The following is a 25,344-nucleotide window of genomic DNA, read 5'->3' as shown; positions in this document are numbered from 1 at the left end:
CTCCCTTCCACTCCCCTTCCCCGTCCCTCTTCAGGAACCCTTCTCACAAGCAGTTTCTCGCACAGGAGGTGGAAACCCTCCTTTGGGTAGGAGCCATCAAGGAAGTTCCTCAAGACGAGAGGGGAAAGGGATTCTATTCCCAATACTTCCTAATGCCGAAGGCCAACGGGGGCCTCAGGCCTATCCTAGACCTTCATCACCTCAACAAGTATCTGAAGAAGTTGGGGTTCCTCATGGTCTCCCTGGCCTCCATTATTCCCGCTCTGGATGTGGGAGACTGGTTTGCTACCCTGGACTAAAAGGACACTTACTTCCATAGCTCCATTTTCTATGGACACAGGAGGTTCTTACACTTCATAGTGGGTCAACACCATTACCAGTTCACAATACTACCCTTCAATCATAGAATCACAGAATATCAGGGTTGGAAGGGACCTCAGGAGGTCATCTAGTTCAACTCCCTGCTCAAAGCAGGACCAATCCTGAACTAAATCAGCCTTTCTGCTGCACCATGAGTGTTCACGAAATGTATGGCGGTAGTGGCATCTTACCTCTGGCACCGGGGCATTCAGATATACCTGTACCTCAACAACTAGCTAGTCAGAAGCCGGTCACAAGCCCAGGTTCAGTGCAGCGGCAAACTGTGGACCGCCTCTCAGGCCCTGGGTCTGCTTATAAACAAGCAGAAGTCAACCCTGGACCCAGTTCAGTGGATAGAGTTTATAGGGGCAGTGCTCGACCCCACCCAGGCCAGAGCCTTCCTACCAGAGTCATGGTTCCAGGCCATGTCGGAGCTTATTACCCACATAAGAGCACACTCTCTCACAACCACCCAGGTCTGCCTCAGGCTGTTGGGCCACATGGCAGCATGTACTTATGTGGTCTGGCACGTGTGGCCATGTCTCAGATCCCTGTAGCATCAGTTGTGGCTAGCATCAGTCTATGCTCCCAGCTGGCACGGCCTGGACCTAGTCATCACAGTTCTGCCACATGTTCTGCCATCCCTGGAGTGGTGGACAGACCCTCAGTCAGTGTTGGAAGGGATTCCCTTTGTCACCCCATCTCCACTGGTGACGCTGGTCTCTGATGCGTTGTACCTGGGCTGGGGAACCCACCTCGATGACATCAGCATGCAAGGGATCTGATCGGAGAAGGAGCTCCCCCTCTATATAAATGTCAGGGAGCTCAGGGCAATACGCTTAGCCTGCCTAGTGTTCCTTCCTTACCTGAAGGGCAGAGTTGTCAAAATCCCGATGGACAATATCGCCGCGATTTTCTACATCAACAAACAAGGCAGAGCCCTCTCATTGGCCCTTTTCCCAGAAGCTCTCTGGCTATGGGACTTCTGTGTATGGCATGCCATTCATCTTGTGGCTTCACATCTCCCGGGTGCCAGGAACATGTCAGCAGGTTCTTCTCATCTCGGCACCAGTGGTTACTCCACCCAGAGGTGGCCAGCGCGATCTCCCACTGGGGGGGACTCCCCAGGTGGACCTGTTTGCATCCAGACAGAACAGGAAGTGCCACAGGTTCTGCTCAATCCACAGGCTTGACAGAGGTTCCCTGTCCAACACCTTCTTATTTCCATGGCTGGGGATGCTACTGTATGCCTTCCCGCCAATACCACTGATTCACAGAGTATTCCTGAAGATCAAGAGGGACAGGGTGAAGGTTATCCTGATAGCTCCAGCGCGACTGCACCAACGCTGGTTTGGCACACTGTTTCAGCTCTCGGTAGCAGCGTCGCTAGACCTCCCACACTGGCCAGACTCACTGTCTCAGAAACACGAACGTCTGCTGCACCCAAACCCGACAGTGTGGCTGCCGCATGTTTGAATGCGGAGGAGCAAGCCTGCTCGACACAAGTCCAGCAGGTCCTGATGGGTAGCAGAAAGCCCTCCACCAGGGTGACCTACCTGGCCAAATGGAAACGCTTTTCATGCCTGATCATGGACCAAAATCTGTCTCCTGACCAGACCTCGCTGCAATCCATCCTAGACTACCTGCTGCATCTCAAACACCAAGGTCTATCACTCTCATCTATCAAAGTTCACTTGCCAGTCCATTCAGCTTTCCATCCTCTGGTTCAGGGCAGATCTGTCTTTTCCCATGATATGAAAAAGATTTTTGAAAGACCTGGAGCAACTTTATCCTCAAGTTCATGACCCTATCCTGCCTTGGCACCTGAACCTGGTGCTGTCAAGGCTCATGGGGCCCCCCCCTTTGAGCCGTTAGCTTCGTGTTCGCTGCTGCTCCTATTGTGGAGGGTCACCTTCCTGGTTGCAATTACTTCGGCTAGAAGAGTCTCTGAAATTAGAGCACTTACATCAGAATCACCCTACGCAGTGTTCTACAAGAATAAGCTCCAACTGTGACCTCACCCTGCCTTCTTGCCAAAGGTGGTGTCACATATTTCTTCCATTGTTCTTTCCCAAGCCTCATAAATCCGGCAAGGAATGCAGATTACATACCCTGGATGTCAGGCAGGGCTTAGCCTTCTACATTGAGAGGACCAGACCCTTCCGCAAGTCAACACAGCTCTTTGTTGCAGTCACAGGATGAAAGGTCTGCTGGTTTCTTCGCAGAGAATCTCTTCATGGATAACCACCTGCATCAAGTTTTGTTATGAACAGGCAAAGGTGTCTCCGCCAGCGATTGTAACGGCCGTTCCACCAGAGTGCAGGCCTCATCAGCAGCCTTCCTGGCCCAGGTGCCAATTCAAGACATCTGTAGAGCTGCTACCTGGTCATCTGTCCACACCTTCATGTCCCATTACATAATCACCCAGCAGGCCCAGGACGACACCAGCTTCGGCAGAGCAGTATTGCAAGCTGCACGTCCGTGGGCTCTGAGCCCACCTCCAGGGATACTGCTTGTGAGTCACCTAACATAGAATCGGACATGAGCAAGTACTCAGAGAAGAAAAAATGATTACCTACCTTTCGTAACTGTTGTTCTTCGAGATCTGTTGCTCATGTCCGTTCCATGACCCGCCCTCCATTTCCACCATCAGAGTTGACAGCAAGAAGGAAATGAGAGGGCGCAGGGCGAGCGGCACATGAGTGCAGGGCTCCAGAGAGTGCCAGAGCCAGGCCTACAGATACCACTAAGGTAAATGGATATGAGCAAAACATCTCAAAGAACAACAGTTACGAAAGGTAGGTAACTGTTTTTTCCCAGCTTCTCTCCTCTGCGTTCTCCTCAGTAGGGATCACCTAGCCCTTTAGGGAGACAAAACCCTGCTCTCCCCCAAGCTGGACTTTATTTCTAATTGGTTCTGGCTCACCCTCCAGATGCACCCAGTCTGATTAATTGGTCTCTGAGGCCCATATTACTCTTTTGCAACCTGTGTGGGGTAAATACCCTATTGCACAACTTTACTGACATTGTGTAGGACCTTAATTTGCTAACTCTCCTGTTGGTTTCAATGGGGACAATTGTGAAGTAAGAAATTACTCACCATGACTGAGAGTGGCAAAATCTGGCCCATATTGAACAGATATGAAGAAAAATATCCTCAAATGTTGGAGATGTGCAGCAATTCTGAGATTCATTCATCAGGAGATGACATGTCAGGGACAGAATAGTCAGCATACTTGAAGGGTGAAGGCTGCAAAGCTGGAATTGTTCCAGAAAGAAATAGGAAAAATTAGAAAACTGAACTTTTTTTTGGTGGGTTTTTATTTTTAATTTCCTGGGTTTTTTTCTTTCCTTTTCTCCTCAGCAATAGTCATTAATTTAGATTTTTTTTGCAAAAGGTAACGAGTTATGCTTTGCAATATACTATATATTTTATGTGATTCCCCAACCTATTTGTTTTTCCTAGATCCATATGAATCATTTTCTGTCCAAAGACTGTTGGAGAACAAGGAAAAGGAAAAGAGTATTCCCAGTTCACCACCCACGGGTTAATGTTTACTCCTGCTGCCTGCATCATGTATTTTCATTTTGCAGGATTATAATGACACGTTCTTTCAAGAACATATTGTTCTAATATACTACATTCCTTCAGCCTCTAGATATTTTAGAAATGACAGTGGTGCTAAATAAGAAAGATCTTGTTAAACAGGAAAATAGCTTATGAAATACCTTCTACGTTTCAAGGAACAGTATTAAAGAGAATTTTTTCCCCCAGAATTTAGGTAAGCCTGTTAAGAGAAATATAGGCAAGCTGCTGCATAGTTATATGTTTAGGGATTTATCTTCCTCTGAGAGCATGATTATGTTTTTACTGGGCTTTTATATCTGAGTGAACCCCATATCTCAGCTGCAGAGAGGCACAGAGTTTAGAGTGGCCGGTGAGCCCCTAGCAGTATGCCCCTTGTCACTTACTGCGCCTGCACAGTCTGTCATTTTCATTGTCAGCCTGATTCTGCATGGAGCCAATCTTCTCTGAATCACAGTAGGTGAGGGGGATTGTGTGAGTTTCTCTTCCATAGTGGATAAACCATTTCCAGAAAAATCTGTTCTACATTTGCTGGTCGCTGCCTTGCAATAAATTAGAACGCTCGCAACACTGGGTTGTTACAGAGATTAACACCAAGAACTATTCAGTAATGCTTTGGTTTTCATTATAATTTCTTCTTTCACATTATACTTGATTAATGCCTCCTTCTTTGAAAGAAGTGTATATAAATTGGCACTTGCTGCAAGGATCTTATAATTTTCCTCCAACACATTCAAGCCATTGTTAAACAAATTGGGAGGCTTTCTATAAACATGGAGATTATAAATGTATTTAGTAAAACTTTAACAATATACTTGCTTTTTATCAATCCACTTGTAAGTCTTCAGAACTGTTCTGTTTAAACTTCATTAACTACTCCACAAACCTTTAAAGCACCAGTAATTAAGGATGCATTTTATCTTATTTCCATTTGAATCAGTGGCAGTTTTGTTATTTCACTTGAGCAGGAGCAGAATGGATGCTATGGCTGAAAGCTTGGAGAGTACAAACAAAAGCTTCTTGAACATTTAAAATTTTTATTTTTCTTATGTATTAGAATGTCGAGAACACTTTTAAATATGCTGTAGTTCTTATTAACCTGGCAAGGGCAGAAGTAGTTTACGTAGTTACATTCTCATTCATTGATCCGCATCACCACACTTGTGAGTATAAGTAACGTTCCTAGTGTAACAAATTTATTGAGAGTTTAGGAGCATAATATTTTCTACAAATATCTACTGTGAACTGCAAGCACTGTAATAAATTCAGACTGTTTATTTTAATCATAAAATCCAGCCATGGAGCTACAATTTACCAAAGTCTCTGAGAGGCATAAAATAGCAATGTGTTTAACCTTCTTAGTATTTATTAACTGTAAAATATCAAAATTCGCAGTCTGTGGGTACAAACACTTCTAATCTTATCAGAGGGGCATTGTGAAGAAACTTTATTAATAGTTTTAATTTGTTTTTAACTCCAGAGTATGGTGAATGCATTTTTCTTTCCTTACCATTGTATCCTTTTTTATTAAGCGGACACTGGTTCTCCCCTTTGTTTTTAATGGGGCTTGAATTCAACGTGACTTCTTTGTTTATACCTATGTTTGCAAACCAGAAACCCTGATGTTTTCATTAGGTAACTGTTTCTGCAAAAGGCCCATAGAAAACATGAAACATTGTTTTTCTAGAGATCTTACATAAATTCCACTCCTCAGATCAGACTGGCTCCAATTCAACAAAATACTTAAGCATGTGCTTCACTAGAAATGCTTGAGTAATCCCATTCTTCTTCAGCAAAGCACTTTAGTCCCATTGATGGGACTTAAGAATGTGCTTAAGTGCATTGCTGAATCAGGACCACAGAGAAATTGTGTCTTTGGTCAGCTAGACATCACTCAAAAGCAAATCTATAACCAAATACATAAATAACCAGAAAAGCCCTTTTGCTGGTATAACTGCATCTACAATAGGGTTTTTGCTGGTATAGAATTATAGTAAAAAAAAAAAAATACTATACTGGGAAAAGTTTCTAGTGTAGATACAACACTTCTGCTTCCTCCTTGCTCCATAGCATAGTTATTAAATATTAGCCTATGCCAGCAGCAGATTATCACACACACACACAAAGAAAGAATCTGGCAATCCATGCTTGCCATCATATAATTTTTCCTCTATTGTCCATTCTACCTTCTCAGAGGAGGGAGGAAGTGGGCGAATAGTGCTGCATGCTCCGGCGCAGCAAGACCCAAGGTCTATTAGGTCACAAAGAGGCATAAGGGGAATTCTTACTCCCATGTATAGGTATGTAGTCCAATGTACAATGTAGCTCAGTCTTGTATCACCTCAATTTTGATAGCATTTGCACTGAATCCCTTTCTAACATACACATAAGAGATTGAAATGTCTGAGAGAGAGAGAATCATCATAATGTGTTCTGCAGAAAAGTAAAGTTTATCTGGAGTCTAATAAAACAATTTTGGCAGCAGTAGTAGTCCTGAATGATCCAGCTTAGTACTTGTACCTTTGTAGCCCATGTGGTAAAGGCTTAAGTAGAATATCTAAAAGTGAAATAAAGAACTGGAGGGGGAAAAAAGCACCTGGTTCATTTTGTATGACCTGGTGATGGACTGTCTTTGGCTAAATGCCAGAATCATGGCAGCTTATATTGTGAATTGGTGTGCAACGAGGACCAGACCAAGGGCAGCAGATTTTTAAATGAAATGGAGCTTGATCATTGTTCCCTTTGAGAATGAAGGTTGTGTGGAGGTGAACTAGCCCCTGAAGGAAGCTTGTTCTGAGAATATCACTGTCTCTGAGACAAAATCAGCAAAATCAAGCCCCAGTTATTGATGCAATTACCACTAGTGTGAGCATTTCCTCATAGGGAGGGGACACAATAACCCTCCAAGCTGATGCTTGTTATACAATTATCTTAGCCATGTGCAACCCAAAATCAATTAACTGAGTCCCTATAGACAATCTTACATAAGGAGCATTTCACAACCCTTACATGGTCCTCTCCTATAGATCTTTTCCTTCCTCTCACAAGCCTTCTATAAAACTTTACCTAGCAAGAAGCTGATCACTCTGCCCCCAAACTGCAGGACTACTCACATGCTTAACTTTAAGCATGTGCTTAAGTGCTTTGTTACATCAGGGTCAGAGCGCTCGGCACCTGGCAGGATCCTGTCCATAATGGTTATATGCTGAGTTTTCTGTGGTATCCCCATGGCTCGCTTTGTTATATAAATAGTTGGGGTGAAATCCTGGCCCCATTTTAGGCAATGGGTGTTTTGCCATTGATTTCAGAGGGGCTAGGATTTCAACATAAGGCCATGTCTACACTGGCACTTATGTCAGCAAAACTTTTGTTGCTCAGGGGTGTGAAAAAAACATGCCCCTGAGTGACATAAGTTTTGTTGGCATAAGTGCTCTTGCATACAGCCATATGTCAGCTGTGCTCTTCTGCTGACATAGCTACCGGTACTTGTTGGGGGTGGCTTAATTATACCAATGGGAGAGCTGTCTCCCACCTGCATGGAGCGGCTGCACAGGAGACTTTACAGCAATGCAGCTGCATCAGTACAGCTATGCCACTGTAAGGTCCGTAATGTAGACATGGCCTAAGGCTTTCTTTTATTTTTACATCAAAGAGATGTTAGAAAATGCAGATTCTGAAATTAAAGATTCGGTAAATTGCAGTAGGATATACCGTGCTCTAGAAATGTCCAGTTCCTGAGACTGTCAATGGGTCGAAATCATGAGTAGTTTTAAAGAGCTTTCCATTAAGCTTTGATACTGCAAACAGTTACTGTATAAAGATCAGCTGAAGGACAACAGAAATTAATGATACGTTTAAATTCTTAGTGTTTAATGGGAGGTTTGTATTCAGGTTAAAAAAGAAGTTGTAAAAGCCATTTACAAAAAGGAATCAATCTCCTAGCTCAGCTTTTTCTTCCATATCCATAGTGTCTTTGAGGTATATATTGGTACCTGGGGGCCAGACTCACTAGAAGATAAGCCTCTGGAATTTGGTCATCAAGCGAGAAGGAAAAAGAAAAGAAAATGATACAGCTATAAACATATTGATTCACTTTTCCTCTAAAATATTTCCAGCGTTTCTTTCTTATGCCAGAGCCTGATCATTGTTCTACAGTGGTTGCCCATTACTGTATTTCTGACAAGATTGACAAATGGGATTTATAGATGGGTTATTAGATAGTGAATTATAGTTCTGATGTTAAGAGTAAAAGCAGGAGCACTTCTGACTCCATTTGGGACATTGCTGTGAAACCAGGGTCCTATCACAGAGTCCAAGAAAACACTTTATTAAACTCTTTGCAGATATTCCTAGCCCATTTGATACTCACTAGCAAAATAATTCATCATGTTCTGTGGCAGAAAAGAGACCTTCTGTATCTCATAAATTGTGGTAGTGTTTCAGCTTCCCTCCTTAACGTTTTTAAATTATTCAGTAAGGGGGTCTCCATCGATTGGGTAAGCAGAGCTGTAACACCTAAGAACCATCTGGTTTTGTTGCCACTTGGAGCCTGCTGGCAAATATTAGGCTATACTAATTTAGAACATGATGAAGCGGGAAATAATGGACATTCTTGAAGAGTCTCAAATGGGATCAGCTGTTATAGGCAAAAACTGGCAGGTGCAGTGCACAGTGCTGGCTCCTGTAATGGTCCCATATTGAAGAATGCAGCTGGTAAAATGGCCTTGTAATTGAATGGTATCAGTTACTCCCAGCAGCTATTCCCAGCACTGTCAGTAGCAGTGCATCACTAATTGGAGGTTGTTGTTTGGCTGGTGGAGGTTGTCAGTGGATGAAAAATTACAGTGTGTTTATGTTCTGGATGTTAATGTTTTATCACCTCTTACTTGGGAATGAGGTTTTGTAAACTGGAGTCGGGCATCCATAAGAATTATGAGAGCTATGGAAAAATGCTGACTCAGTTTATTTATTTATTTATATTTTAGAATTCTGTTACAATAATTTGGAACCATCAAGCTGTTTCACAACAAAGCTACATAACTGTATGATCCTGTTACTCTTGTCTTGCCTCCCTCTCTCTTACAGTTACCGTCACTTGCTGTGTCTTGTTTTTAAATTTGGCTTGTCAGGTCTTCAGGGCAGAGATTATGTCATTCTGTATGTTTGTGCAGCATAATGAGGCCTTAAGCTTGACTGGGGTGTTTTGGTGATACCATAATAATTAGCATTTATTAATAGCAATACCGTAATAAAATCCATGCTCATCCAATGTAATATTTCGTGTACTCTGGTTTAGATTAACCTCAGAGTGCTAGTATATGTGAAAATGTGCAGGTATTTACCTTAGTCAACATCATTCATATATTGATTCTGTTCATTAAATACAAATCCTATTGTGTGGTATTCTAGTTTAATATAAAAGTCTGTTGGCTGAGTCATACCATCTCCCTGTCCCCCAGCTGTCAGCACCCCTTGAGGGATGCTCAGACTGTTGGCAATGAGTGTCTTAGAAAATGCTTCTTACTCCAGAATGTGCCTTGTAGAACAGTAAATATGGTCATCTCTGTGTGTCTACAGAATTTCTAACTGTGTAAGAAAGGTTCTTTCTTATATGAGTTATGTTAGCTGGCAAGTCAAGAACCTCAGAGAAATGGGACTTCCACATAGCATGTTTTCTGCATTTTGTAGGGTCAGGGCCACCCAGAGCTGTTAAATTGATCATGACTAGTTGGTAGAGAATAGACATTCGTGGTATGCTGCCTCCTCTCCAATGTCTGCTTTCCACGTGGACTGTATGCTAAGTTTGAAACTGTGGGAGAGAGTTCTTGGGAACCATTTTTAATGTTTCCTGTTTATTGTTTATTCGGTTTTGACTGCATCTTGTTAGAATAGGTGCGATACTGTGATACTGCTCAGTCGAAATGATACAACTGGAACAAGCCTTTGCTTTAATTTTGTACACAGATAAAAATATTAGTTATGTTTAAAGAAAAAATATTAGAGAGATTTTGGAAGAAATGCTCTTGGACTGACAAGCCTAGAGTACATATTTATAATAACCCTGTGAAAAGTGAGGTATTATACTGGAGAGATTGGCAGGACATAGACAAAGCACTATTAGTGAATTCTTTAGTAGCATTTACAGCAGCATGGGTACATAGGGTAACAAATATATCATTTTATTCAACACCAACCATTTTGTTAAACCTTGACAGACTTTGCTGGCCTAGCATTTGAGATGAGAGAGGCATTGTTTAGCAAAAAGAATATAGCATAGCACACTCTGCTCAGGACTAGGGAATGCAGGAAGTATTGAGTTCTAACCCCAGCTGTGACAGTAGCTCCTCTGTAGTCTCAGGCAAATTACTTCTGGCTACATTTTGAAAAGTGGGCTGTAGTTTTGGGTTCCTCCATTTCGGGCTGGTTCAATTTTAGACCCACTGGCCTGAATTCTTACACTACTGCCCCTTTTCATGGCTTTGGCTGTGTAAAGGGGCCTTAAAGTGGGTATAAATTATATTCCTTACTATTTTGCTTTTTTTCTTCTGTTCACATCACTTGACGTGGATAGAAATGCTATACTGTCTTCTTTAGAGCCTTGGGGAGTTGAAAGCTTGTAGCTGCTTTCAGGAAGCTGAATTTTTTAGCCTGAATTGATTTCCATGGGATTACACTCAACATGGGTGTAAGAGTATTAAAATTATGGGCTTCCACTATTTATTTTTAAACGCTCAGAAGGATTTTGGTGCTTCTGTAAGTGAAGTCCTAATAGTGCTGGCATGAGTGCAGCATTTGAACTCACAGGTTCAGTGGCTAGATGTGACAGTTCTTTAATTTCCCCATTCTTCTTTTTTTTTTTTTCTCTGCACTTAGCTCAACGAATCAGCTAAACAGCTTATAGAGATGGACAAGACATGCTTAGCTGCTGCATCTGGCTGTGATGTCCCTTTGCCATCTGACACCAACATGGCAGTAAATTTGGCCCAGTGCTCTACTTTAAACAATACAGGAGCAGTCAGTGCCATTCAGCGGCATATTGATGGCAAGAAGAATGCCAAGAAACGCCACTCCTTCACTGCTCTCAGTATGACACACAAATCCTCTCAGGCCATGCATAACAGGCATTCCATGGACATTAGTGCTCCAGTTTTGATCAGCTCTAGTGATCCCCGAGCTGCTGCCAGAATCGGAGACTTGACTCATCTTTCATCCAGTGCTCCAGCCCAGGTAAAAAATGCATCACATAACTGTAACACTGAGCTGAGGAAGAGATAAGGTCTGATAAATAGCTCCATTTATTATACCTGCAATATCAGGGTCACCTAGCTAAATACGTGGCTGTGGTTTATGCATAATTATACATTGTGCGCAACACTTTGCTGTTCATTGACCTTCTTTTTTTCAATGACACCACTTCCGACTGCCCTAAAATGTTACTATTTGATTTTAGTTCTCTAAGTAATAAACATGGTTAGGGTCAGTCATGTTTCACTGGTAAACAAACCCCTATTTTGGGACATTTCAGACTATGCTGTAATCATTATCTTTAGGCTTTAACTGAGCAGAGTGTGTCTCAGCGATAGCCCACTTCCTCCACCCTTAACTAAAATTTCAAAATAAACACTTTGTCTATCTGTAAATTAACGTGAGTGTGAATCAAATAACAATGAGCTATTTCTAAATATTTTGTATCTTTGCAGAACTAAAAAAGTGACAGCTGAGATTTAAATAAAAAAATAAGGTGAGTGTGGTGGTATCTTTTATTGGACCAACTTCTGTTGGTGAGAGAGACAAGCTTTTGACCTACACAGAGCTCTTCTTCAGGTCTGGGAAAGGTACTCAGTGGGTCACAGCTAAATACAAGATCAAACAGATAGTTTAGCATCAAGTAGTGAGCACATAAGCCATAAATCCAGTGTCTCTATTAAGGGCTTGTCTACACTGGCACTTTACAGCGCTGCAACTTTCTGGCTCAGGGGCATGAAAAAACACCCCCCTGAGCACAGGAAGTTTCAGCACTGTAAAGCGCTAGTGTAGACAGTGCAGCAGTGCTGGGAGCCGCGCCCCTCATGGAGGCAGGTTTTTTAGGGGCCTGCAGCGCTTTAACGTTGCCAGTATAGACAAGCCCAAAGCCCATGATTTTTAGTGTCGAGCAAAATTATGAATTTAAGCTCCCGGGCTCGTCTTCTGAAAATTTTGTGCAGATTTCCTCTGAGGATGAGTGAGGACTGATAGGTCAGATATAGAGTGATCACCTTGTAAAAAGTGTCTCCCTCAGCTGATGTGGCATTTTTGTCTTTTATCATTTTTCTGTGTGAGTTCATTCAAGAGCACGATTGTCTGGTTTCACCCACGTAGTTGTTATTGGGGCATTTAGTGCACTGGATGAGGCATACCACATGTTCTGATAGGACACGTGGATCTTGAAAGATGTGTTGCAGGAGATACTGATCATTGTAGCAGTGGGGATATATCTGCAGGTTTTGCGTCTCTTGTTCTGGCAGTGTCCTGTTCTGTGGGGAGCTTAATTCTGATTGTGAGCTTGGAGAGTTTGGGGGCTTGTTTGAAGGCCAGAAGAGCAGGGGTTCAGAAAAGATTTCTTTCCGGATGTGGTCCCCATTGTGTATGGGTTGTAGTTGTTTGAGATTACCCCATGATACATCATATAGATTCCAATATAAGGTGATAGGTGACAACTAGGGGTCCTAACTACTTATGCTAAACTATCTGTTGTCTTGTATTCAGCTGTGAAACTGAGTACCTTTCCTAAATCTGAAGAAGACCTCTGTGTAGCTCCAGTGCTTGTCCCTCTCAGCAACAGAAGTTGGTGCAATAAAAGATACTACCTCACCCACCTTGTGTCTCTAATATCCTGGGGCTGACACTGCTACAACAACACTGCATTTAAAAAAAGAGTCTTTTCAAAGAGACTGGTTCAGAATTTATCATAATCATTTTTGGTGAAGTGTACATTTAAAAACACGGTAAAATAGCCAATAATATTTACCATTGTAAACTGGCTGTAGAACACATGCAGATGATGGGTCTTCTAGTCCATTGTTTTACCCTTGTGTAGTCATTTACACCTCTGTAGAGTGGGGTGAAATGCTGCCATTGTAATAGTATTTTGTATCCACTTTGTACAGGCATAAATCACTACACAAGGTGTAAGGGCCTGAAGAATATTGTCCCGTGTGTTAGAATAACTGATTATAGTAATGCACTACACTTTAAAAATTTAATCCTGAGAAGTAATCTGATTATTTTCAAGGACAAAAGTAACATGGATTGTATTCTTACTTTGTTATATAATGGAATACTTACTAGCAATCCTGTCATTCCTATCTCTGAATATGAGTAACATCCTGGCTACTCAACAGGGCAACAATATCGCTGTGAAACTCACATGCTGGATGCACATTGCAAAGCTACATTTAATCTTATAATAGTCATTTATAGATAGGACTCTGTCTGTCACAGAGGTCGCGGAAGTCACGGATTCCATGACTTTTCATGAGCTCTGTGGCTTCTACAGTGACTAGTGTGGCTGACCCCGGGACTGCCTAAGCAGCTGGCTCTGGGGCCAGCTACTCAGGGACAGCCACACTGGCCGCTGCTGGAGCAGTTCTGTAACCAGTCGTTCGGGCAGCCCCGCAGTCAGCTGCACCGGCCACTGCTCAACGAGCAGCAGACAGCGCGGTTGACCCCAGGGACCGCCCAAGCAGTGGTCCCTGGAGAAGCTGGAGCTGCTGCTGCTCAGCAGCTACTGACAGTGGTCCTCCGGGGCACTCCTTGCAGCAGTGCCCCTCCGCACAAGATTTAGTCAGTGATATTTATAGTATAAGTTATGGGCAGGTCATGGGCCGTGAATTTTTGTTTATTGCCCCTGACCTGCCCATGACTTTTACTAAAAATGCCCATGACTAAATCGTAGCCTTAGGTATAGATTAGGGCTCTCAATTAATTGCAGTTAACTCACGCGATTAACTCAAAAAAATTAATCTAGATTAAAAAAAATTCACAATTAATCACACTGTTAAACAATAGAATACCAATTGAAATTTATTAAATATTTTGGATGTTTTTCTATATTTTCAAATACATTGATTTCTATTACAACACAGAAAACAAGGTGCACAGTGCATATTATTATTTTATTACAAATATTTGCACTGTAAAAATGATAAACAAAAGAAAGTGTTTTTCAATGAACCTCATACAAATACTCTAGTGCAATCTCTTTATCCTGAAAGTGTAACTTACAAATGCAGATTTTTTTGATGACATAACTGCACTCAAAAACAAAACATTGTAAAACTTTAGAGCCTACAAGTCCACTCAGTCCTACTTCTTGTTCTGCCAATCGCTAAAACAAACAAGTTTGTTTACATTTGCAGGAAATGCTGCTGCCTGCTTCTTATTTGCAACATCACCTGAAAGTGAGAACAGGCATTTGCATGGCACTTTTGTAGCCAGCGTTGCAAGGTATTTACATGCCAGATATGCTAAACATTTGTATGCCCTGTTATGCTTTGGCCACCATTCCAGAGGACATGCTTCCATGCTGATGATGGTTGTTAAAAAATAATGCATTGGGTAAATTTGTGACTGAACTCCTTGGGGGAGAACTCTATGTCTTCGGCTCTGTTTTACCCGCATTCAGCCATATATTTCATGTTATAGCAGTCTCGGATGATGACCCAGCACATGTTGTTCCTTTCAAGAACACTTTCACTGCGGATTGGACAAAATGCAAAGAAGGTACCAATGTGAGATTTCTAAAAATAGCTACAGCACTCGACCCAAGGTTTAAGAATCTGAAGTGCCGTCCAAAATCTGAGAGGGATGAGATGTGAGCATGCTTTCAGAAGTCTTAAAAGAGGAACTCTCTGATGCGGAAACTATAGAACCCTAACCACCAAAAAGGAAAATCAACCTTCCGCTGGTGTCATCTGACTCAGATGATGAAAATGAACATGCATCGGTCCACTCTGCTTTGGATTGTTATCAAGCAGAACCTGTCATCAGTATGGATGCATATCCCCTGGAATGGTGGTTGAAGTATGAAGGGACAAATGAATCTTTAGTGCATGTGGCACATAAATATCTTGTGATGCTGGCTACAACAGTGCCATGCGAACGCCTGTTCTCACTTTCTGGTGACATTGTAAACAAAAAGCAGGCAGCATTATCTCCTGTAAATTGTAACCAAATTTGGTTGAGCGATTGGCTGAAGTAGGACTGGGTGGATTTGTAGGCTCTAAAGTTTTACATTGTTTTATTTTTCAATGCAGTTATTTTTATCCATAATTCTATATTTTTAATTTAACTTTCATGAAAAAAGAGATTGTACTACAGTACCTGTATGAGGTGAATTGAAAAATACTTTTTCTTTTGTTTTTTTACAGTGCAAATATTTGTGATCAAAAGTAAATATAAAGTGAGCACTATACACTTGTCTTTTGTGTTGTAATTGAAATAAATATATTTGAAAATGTAGAAAACATCGAAAAATATTTAAATAAATGGTATTCAATAATTAACATGATGAATCAAGATTAATTTTTAATCGTGTGATTAATCGAGTTTAATTTTTTAATCGCTTAACAGCCCTATTATAGATCAATAATAATTTACTCCTATTAGAATCATAGGACTGGAAGGGACCTAAATCTGTGATTTAACAATACTGTGTTTGCCAAGTAACTACTAGTCAGAGACTATGACAGGATGCAATAATAAGCATACTGACTGATTTCAGTCACATCCTCCCTTCACGTGTAATAGTGGGGGGAGCCCAGGCAAAATTTCCTGAAAACTCCTCAGAAGTCGGAGAGAAACTTTTTGAGGTACATCCTACATAGGACTGGCAGGGATCTGATAAGCCAGGGACAGGAGCCAAACTCACAAGTGATGTGGATAATGTGTATGTTAGACTCACACATCCTTAGAGCTACGTGTAGCCACTCCCTCAATGTGTAAGAGAGTCTCACTTGTTGTAATTTACAAGTCGAGGAGCTGGAAGATGTAAGCTGACATAGCCTCCACCTTACTCTAACATGTACCGTCTTACACCATCTTCCACGTTCTGGATGTGTAAGTTACAGTTTAGCTTCCCTTTAAGCATCAATAGAGTAAGTAGGGCTGAGGGAGTCTCAGTGTAAGGGAGGATCAAATTTGTAGCTGCATTTCACCTTCACCTGCCCTCTCCAGAACCTTGTAAATTCTGCCCACTCTGTTCCATTCTAGGCTGAAGAATGGAGATGAGACTATGGCCCACACAATGCAGTACTGTGCCAAAATATGTAGTTATGCCATGATAAATTGTGACAGCTCCATCAGTAAAATAACACTAAGTACTAAACATGGATCAGGGACCTTAACATATCAGATAAATCACACAAATTTTAGTTAATGTAGAAATGACTTTCCAGAGAGGTCACAGTTTATCATTTTTTTTAATTAATTGAATTAATCAAAAAGAAATTCACACACACACCATTAAAATAATAATTTGTCCTGAACTAATAACCCAGGAAATTAAAACTTAAACACAATGACCATCCTTAACCTACCCCTTTTTGAGTAGAATTTGTCTGTAAAATTCCACCCTGCTGAAAAATCACTGCAGTACTTAGGTACAATGGGTGAGAGCAAGAAATACTTTTAGCCTTAAAAGTGACTGAAAATCTTTTCTAACAAAATGTTTGTTTCCAAATCATTAAGGGCCAGATTGCAATGCGCTTATTCACACTAATATCCTACTCCACCAGTATTCCATTTGACTTCTTTGCAACTATGGTGGAATAAGGTACTGTTCACTGTGAATAAAGGGATCATAATCTAGCCCTGTGGTGTGGACACAGTGCAATCAGTGTGTGTACTTAAAGGCACAATCAGTGCTGTGGTACAGTGCAGCCATGCAAGTGTTGTAGAAGATATACCCGAGACACATTGATGATATTTTTATCCGCTGGACAGACAACCTAAACTCCCTCATAGATTTCTACCACAACTTCAATCACCACCCAGCCATTAAACTCTCTCTAGAACACTCCTGCACCAGCATCAGCTTCCTGGACACCACAATGGAATCAGCTTCAACAATAGAACCCTAAAAACAACTATACACAAGAAACCCACAGATCACCACACATCTGTTACCTACAGCCAGGCACTCAGATACCACAAAGTACGCTCTGAGGAGAAAGTCTGGGATACACGCCTTAACAGACTTAAAACTGCCTTCACCAAACAAAAATGCTTCACCAAAAAAGGAGCTCTCATCATGGAATGGGCCACCCAAATACCCCAAGAGAACTTGCTTCAATACGGTGGGGGGGGGACCGTTGACTGCACATCCTTAGTTGTCACCTGCCACCCCACACTGGAACCCATACAGGGTATCATTAAACAATTACAACCCATACCCATTGGGGACCTCATCCTGAAAGAAATATTTCCCGGAACCCCCTCTCTGCCCTTTACACAACCCCCCATCCCCCAAGCTCATCATCAGAAGCAAGCTCCTCACAGACCAGGCCACACCAACTCAAAGTTGCATCACATCCCGCCAGAACAAAAGATTCAAAACCTCCAGACATCTCTCCACTGCAACAATGATCAGTACTCCCAAGAACACACCTTTCAAGATCCATAGGTTCTACACATGCCTACCATACAACATGCGGTGTACCTCATCCAATGCACTAAATGCCCCAATAACAACTATGTGGATGAAACCAGACAATCACTATGCTCGCTAATGAAATCATCCAGCAAAATGATAAAAAAGACAAAACCACCTATCACCCATGGGCGAACACTTTTCACAAAACAGTCACTCCATATCTGATCTCTCAGTCCTCATCCTCAAAGGAAATCTGTACAACACCTTCAAAATACAGGCCTGGGAGTTCAAATTAATTACTTTACTTTGCTGGATACTAAAAGTCATGGTCTTAATAAAGACACTGGATTTAAGGCTTATTCCAACAATCTGCAACCTACTAATCCTCCTTTTTTGTCCTATGATTGCAGGGGTGTTAGCCGGCCACTTCTCCTTGAATTGTCACTTAGGATAAGTGCTAACTACTTATGCTAAACAATCTATTCCACCTTGTATTTAATTGTGACACTCTGGGTATGTCTACCCTGCAGTTAAACAGCTGTGGCTGGCCAGTGTCATCTGACTCAGGTTCACGGGGCTTGGGCCATAGGACTATTTAATTGCGGTGCAGATGTTCAGGCTTAGGTTGGAGCCTGGACTCTGGAACCCTCTGATGGGGGAGAGTCCCAGTGACCAGGCCCCAGCCTGAGCCCAAATGTCTATACCTCAATCAAACAACCCCATAGCCCAAGCCCTGTAAGCCTGAGTCAACTGACAAGGGCCAGCCACGGATGTTTAATTGCAATGTAGCCATATCCTCTGAATAGCTTTCCCAGACTTGAAGAAGAGCTCTGTGTAGTTCAAAACCTTGTCTCTTTCACCAACAGAAAGTTCATCCAATAAAAGGTTACTTCACTTACCTTGTCTTTATACTAGGATTGATATTTAGTTCACTGCAATATTTTTCTTTACCTTTTCACAGCATTGCATATACTTTTTAACACATACTTGCCCACAAATATAAAGCACTGCTGTATTATAAAAGTATTTTAAAAAACAGTATTATAAAAATGACCTTTACATTTCACTAATACCAAAATGTTGTGGCTTCTGTTGATTTAAACCAGACCCTTCATGTTGTTTTGACATGGTTTTTGTTCCTCTGTAAGTTGCTACATTATTATAAGCCACTCATTGTCCAGAAAGGCACATATTGTACCTGTTCAACAGTGATATGTATCGGGACAAAATCAGAGTATGATATCACATACAATAAAAGCATTTCTACATACCATTTAACTAACAATTGAAGACTGCAAGCTTTACTAACTTGTTCATTGTTATACAAGTGGTACCAACTCAGCTGCTTCCCACTAGCTAATACTTTGTGTATAGGTTTCTTATACTATTTTGAATTCATTTGGAAATGAGTGGTGGCCTTTCATTTACTAAAAACTTAGAGATGCTTGGAGGTAAAATTATGAGCTTCAAACCACAGCAGCTGGAAAAAAATAACACAAACACAGCACATATTAGAAAACAATAATAGCTAGAAACAAAGCATTTCTGTTGCAAAAAGCGTTGCTTTGATCTCCATTTCATTTGCTTTCAAGAGAATTTGCATGTAGTATGCTTGATTCCTGCATGCTGCGTGTACACCATTAAACATAAGAACTGCCATTGAAAAGGTAATGGTGGCTGTCCATCATGCAGAATGTTCTGACATGCTTGTGAAATGAATTTTTATTGAAAATGTAGTAACGCTGCAGGCCTGTGATAAAACTGAAGTTGAATAGGTAACTGGTGCAGAGGAGCTGTCCATAACTGAGATGCCCTGGACAGCTGACAAAGTCTCATGGCACACTGTTTGTGCTTAAGCCTCAGATGTCTCATCTTGCTTCCATTTTCACCCATTATGAATTATTCTTCCCTGCTTTTGGAAAGGTCATAGGTCAGCCCTGCTCCAGGTCTCCTGGTTTTTGACAGAAAATGCATCTCATGAATAATGAAGCATGGCTTTGTGCACACTAGCTTAGCGTCTGAGTGAGGAGGAAAGGTTGCGAGAGCTTTGTATCTGTATTTTGAACACTTCTTACCTTGTATGGGAAATCCATTTGTAATTCTTTGTGTGAAAGAGCAGGTATTCTAACTGCGCGCCACGCATTCTGGACAGGCCAAGAAGAATGAGTCTTGGCACATACTCTTAAACCTAAAACTGTGACAGTATTTGAAAACAAAAGAATCCCCTTGAAATGACTGTCTCTCTGTATAAATCATTTGCAAGTGTTGAATTTTAGCTGAGAAAATGTAAACATAGAGCACTTTTAAAGTTGCAAACTGTTGAGTCTGACAGGTAATATGGGAGAGCTGACTGTGGGAAGCATATGGATTATATTTAAAATCAGAGTTGGGCCAAGAGCAGAACCTTGAATCTTAACCTTGGATTTGTGTGTGAGGGGGGCAAGACTGGGGAAGGGAAATTCAACCCTCTCCCCAGTTTTGGTTTGAGGTCAAATCCAAAACTGTATAGGACCTACTACCCGGTTCAGCTGTGAACAGAGACTGACCAGAACAGTTTTCCTGAGATTTTGCCTAAAGATAACTGAAATTTCACAAGAACAACTGATCTTATGAGAATTCCACCATTCTAGATGACAGAAATCAGGTGATATCGATTGGAGCAAAAAATTGGAGAGAGCATGAGAGTTTTTGTCATAGTTTAATCTTAGCCTTTATATACCATGAAACCGTAGGCTAAAAATATCTGGAACTGGAGCCAAAAACTGCCTTCTCAGCCCATCTCTATTTAAAGTACATCATCAACAAATCTTGTGACTTCTTGCTTGTCTTAAAGCACAGAGTTTTATGGGGGTTTGCACACACATGCACATGTGTGTGCTGTATTATCAAAGTATATTTTTTAAAATACCAACAGAATTTAAAAGGCTTGTTAGCATGCGCTATACTCCCTGGAGTATTACATTTCTCTTCAAAGCTTTTGTAATCTAAAGATGTGTTATTTGACTGATTCTCTAGGCTTGTTCTATAAGCTAATCAGAACCCAATACAAAGCAGTCATCCTAAAGAAATGACCGGTTTAAATAGTTGTTATACTCCTTTCAATCTATATGTTTAGCATCAGTATAGTTTGAAAGATTTTTCAAGAAGCCAAAAACTTAGTTGTATACTCTAGCTAGCTAAAAAATCATATGCTTTATGAAATATTTGAGTTTTATTGAACTGTGCAGAAATCTCATTCCTGCAAAACTAGCAAAATAAAACAAATAAAAGATCATTTTTTCCCAGGTTCTCAACAGGGTAGAAACCCCAAAACCTTTTACCACTGGAATCATTTTGTGCAGATTAATCTTGGTGATTTACGTTACCTGCCAATCAGCTTCTGATATTGGAGAATCAGGAGCATATAAATATGCAAGCTAGGGGCTACGTTTTACAATGCACCAGAACATCCTGTCCTTCCACCATATAATATGTGTATGCACAATGTTTTAGGAAAAACAATATACTCTTTTCTTATTGTTTGTTTGTTTATGTAATATTTATATTGCAGTAGCACTTAGAGGCCCCAGAAGTGATTAAGGCCCCCTTGTGCCAGACACTGGACAGATACATATTCCTTGAATAACATTCAGGGGAGACTAGAACACTAGTGCTAACTGCTGAAAGGGGTACTTTGAAATAGAAATGGGGGGATGTGTAGAAAACTGATTAAAATGTACTGTAGATCTTATAGGGAATGACTCTAAATAATTCGTTTTAGAGGCCTAGGAAATTTCATACCAGAATGGCCAGCAATATATCCTGCACTTAGTCTATGGATAGAGTTCCCGTTGATGTTAATGCATAGTGTGTTCATGTATGAAGTTGACAAAAATAGGTTCTTCTGAACCCAAAGCTGTCTTTAGAATAAGGTGTAGCGGTAAGTGGAGGCTAAGGGGCCTTGTTTACATGAATTCTCCACCTCTGATCAGCTTCATTATTCACATTTATGGAACAGGGATGGGGGGGGGGTGTCCCATTTTGAACCAAAGCCAACTTGGTGTGAGAATATGCAGACCTAGTGCTCAGCTGTACCTCCACCCATGCACTGCCTTTGGGGGCTTAAGTGCCTAAAGTCTGTAATTTTGTGGGCTACATAAGGCACTAAGTAAATGATAATTAAATAATATCAGCTACAGTATTTGTAGAAGACAGGTAGTAGGTGGCATTTGCCCAGCTGCAGCTGTAATTGTTTGTGTATGTTTGTTTTTTACACCTATACCATTATAAAAGGAAAAAGTCTTTTTTTTCTGGAACTGGTAACATCCTTTTAGCTCCCACTTTGGTAATTAACATTTCATGAGGCCACTTGATCTTGCTAGAAAATTTTTCGTCAATAATCAGTAGCACTGCCGTGCATCAAGTGCATTATTATTAAGTGTGTTATTTCTAGGAACATTAAGGCCTACGGTGATTGCCAGAGTCATTGTTTTATGGAGTCAGTGAATTAGAGAAATGAGTAGCATGAATCTCAAGAACCATTAGCCTGTTTTCTAGCTGGAATATTTCAGGAGGATGGTGTATTAATGTGTGTGTTGAATATCTGAGTGTTTCTCCCTTATTATACAGAAGTAAAAAGAAGCCTTGGAAATAAGATGTAAAGATGCATTCAAAAACATTAAAAGACATTTTCCTTTGAATTAATGAATGTGGCAAATGCCCTGCAGTGAGACTGTGCTGGATTTGCTTTGAAGTCAGAATCAAGATTTCTGGTTGATATTATTGACGATAACATTTTTCTGCAAAGGCTGCAACTTGCAAAACTTCTGTACTCTGTCCCTAGTTTTATCAGTGTCTTCATAATTCTCATGCCCCACCAAGAGGCTCTTATTCCCCGAAGGCATAAAGTCTTCTAAAATTTAACCATCAAAAACAGCATTAAAGTAATAGTGAAGATCTGACTTAAACGTAAAAAAGACAGAGAAAAGAGAATTCAGGATGGAAAACTTGCCTGCCAGTTGTCATGCTGTTGGAAGGGAGTGGAAGGGAAAGCACCAGGAAAATAGGTTTGGGATGAAGTTTCTGCCCTGATTGATGGTCTTTACTTGGTCTCTGTGGGCTTGTCAGCCCTTCAGTATTAGTTTAATGTAACTTTTTGTAGTTTTAGTAGCTTTCAAAATATATACATCTATACAGGAATGGACACAAAAGGCAACACGTCTCTAGTTTATTATTTACTCAGGAGTTCAAGCTATGAACTGTAATATAAATGTCATTAAATATATATTCAGATGCCCTTTGTTTGACGCTGATGTAGGACTTTTGTAAATATTACTTTCTATTCAATGGATAAAGAGAGATAGAATGAGCCTTCAGATACACATGTACAGTTCCCACTCACTTTCGTGGGCGTCACTTATTCATACCTGATGGCAGATTCTGACCCTAAGAATGACCAATCATCTGGAATGTTCCATTTTGTCAGGTAGATGTGGATTTATAATATCTTAACCTCCAAATTTCATATTAGGCTATAACCATTTGCAATGTCATTACATATTTAGGCATCTAAAAAGGACACCAAGAATGTTTCTTTTCTGCCACATTGGAGGGCCAGACAGTGGGACTGTTCATTTCCTTGCCATAGAGGATTCCTCTGTCATCAGAGTTGGATTAAGGCAATCCAAGACCCCAGCCACACTTGCACATGGAACCCCCTTCCTTGTCCCTGGCTCTACTTCTCCTTTTTTGCACTTGTTGCAGGCTGAGGAAATGGGATTGGTGTGGGTGCCCCTGCTGACACTAGCAGAGCATAGCTGTGAAGGGGTAGCAGCTGCGAGGGCTACATACGTTCCACTTCGCAGTGTTGTCAGCAGGGGATTGACCAGACCAGTGGCTTTCAGATTTAATAGCCCATGAATATGAAAGGGACAATTCATATGCCTCAAAACTGTTGTTTCAGGCTGTCTGTAGCATCAGGTAGGTATCTCTGCATTGATTACACTTGCTTTATGTTTTCAAGGTTTTCTGTGCAACCACAAGAGCTAGAAATGTGTTTTGTTTTCTAATGAAAAGTGAAATGGTGACATCATCCCACAACTCCAGGAGTCAGAGCTCCTAGGCACGGGCTATAGTACCTATGTCCCAGTCCAGCCCTGTCCGTACACTGCAGTGTGGTGCAGAAGAAAGGTGGGCATGTTGGGGCCATTGGATCTGCCCACATGGAAATCCAAGAGCCAAACTCAGCAATGTCAGCTGTCCCTCTACTCCAGTTCCCCAGATTAACCAAGCACAAGATGTCTACATGGGTGAGAAGGCCTTGAACCATGTGCTGTGACTGAGAATTCCTTTGCTCAGCCTCTCTCTGCCTGTGTGTATCTTTCTCATTGCAGTCTTCCTACTATTTTTCAGGGTTTAGACCTACAGTAGCACAGAGGTGATACTAATAGAGCACAATGAGCCACCCACAGGTGTGCAGCATCAAAGATGTTCTTCAGCACCCAGTTGTGCAGTCTCCTTTCTAATCTGCTGGCCAGCTGTACATTACTTCAGAAGAATCAGCTGTCATTTAAAAGAAAATAACTATTTGCTATTTCACAGCTTTTTGTTAAATACAGCAAACATGGGGCATTATTTGGCTCAGAGAATGGGTTATAGGAAAGGAAGTCCCTTAATTCTAGATTGCGAGTTTAAAGACTGTATAGGGTGCTAGTCATCTTCAAGCTGTTTAGCGGCTTATCAGTTTTGGTATGGGTTAGTGATCTCAGTCCCGTTTCTAGGAGCAGCCTCCAGATCAAAACACTACTACCACTATTTCAATAAATAGCTTCCCAATAGGGGGCATTATCGTGTGATTATGTATGGAGTCACTGGAAACATTCTGGAATAGCAACATGTCTCTGGAAAGCCGAAGATGCCACATACTGGCCAAACATGATATCAGAGACTATCAGAGACCTGATGTGGAGTTGTGATACATGTGGGGAAATGCAGGCCAATCAGGAAAAAGAGACAATGAAAATAAATAGCATTCCCAATAGTCCTTGGAGCCAAGTAGGAATGGGCCATTTCATAGCAAACCATAGAAACTATCTCATTACTGTAGACTACTATTCAGCCTTCTGGAAATTGGATGAACTGGCAGATGATAGGGCTCAGATTTTCCTATATGCGATAGCTGATGGATTTCTTCATCAAGTAGTTGCTGAACCGACTAGAGGGGATGCCGTTTTAGATTTGGTTTTGGTGAGTAGTGAGGACCTCATAGAAGAAATGGTTGTAGGGGACAATCATGAACTAATTCAGTTCAAACTGAATGGAAGGATAAACAAAAATAAATCTGCGACTAGGGTTTTTGATCTCAAAAGGGCTGACTTTCAAAAATTAAGGAAATTAGATAGGGAAGTGGATTGGACTGAAGAATTTGTGAATCTAAAGGCAGAGGAGGCCTGGGATTACTTTAAGTCAAAGCTGCAGAAGCTATCGGAAGCCTGCATCCCAAGAAAGGGGAAAAAATTCATAGGCAGGAGTTGTAGACCAAGCTGGATGAGCAAGCATCTCAGAGAGGTGATTAAGAAAAAGCAGAAAGCATACAGGGAGTGGAAGATGGGAGGGATCAGCAAAGAAAGCTACCTTATTGAGGCCAGAACATGTAGGGATAAAGTGAGACAGGCTAAAAGTCAAGTAGAGTTGGACCTTGCAAAGAGAATTAAAACCAATAGTAAAAGGTTCTATAGCCATATAAGTAAGAAAGAAAGAAAGAAAGAAAGAAAGAAGTGGGACCGCTAAA

General features: G+C 41.2%; 1 protein-coding gene across 5 annotated transcripts in view; it reads left to right on the top strand.

The window, feature by feature from the left end:
- Positions 1 to 25,344, top strand: part of SH3RF3 (SH3 domain containing ring finger 3) — a 383,024-nt gene that overhangs the window by 286,489 nt on the left and 71,191 nt on the right. For 4 of the 5 annotated variants that reach the window (XM_073350759.1, XM_073350770.1, XM_073350750.1 and 1 more), the window contains one exon: positions 10,820 to 11,173. The exons of the other annotated variant lie outside the window; for it this stretch is intronic. In XM_073350759.1, coding sequence (XP_073206860.1) covers positions 10,820 to 11,173 — 354 coding nt within the window. The remainder of the gene's footprint in view (positions 1 to 10,819; positions 11,174 to 25,344) is intronic. 5 annotated transcript variants of the gene reach the window in all.

This window comes from Lepidochelys kempii, chromosome 1, assembly GCF_965140265.1.
Source record: "Lepidochelys kempii isolate rLepKem1 chromosome 1, rLepKem1.hap2, whole genome shotgun sequence".
Lineage (NCBI taxonomy): Eukaryota > Metazoa > Chordata > Testudines > Cheloniidae > Lepidochelys > Lepidochelys kempii.
Note: the sequence above shows the minus strand (reverse complement) of the source record. Positions and strands in the feature narration are given on the sequence as shown.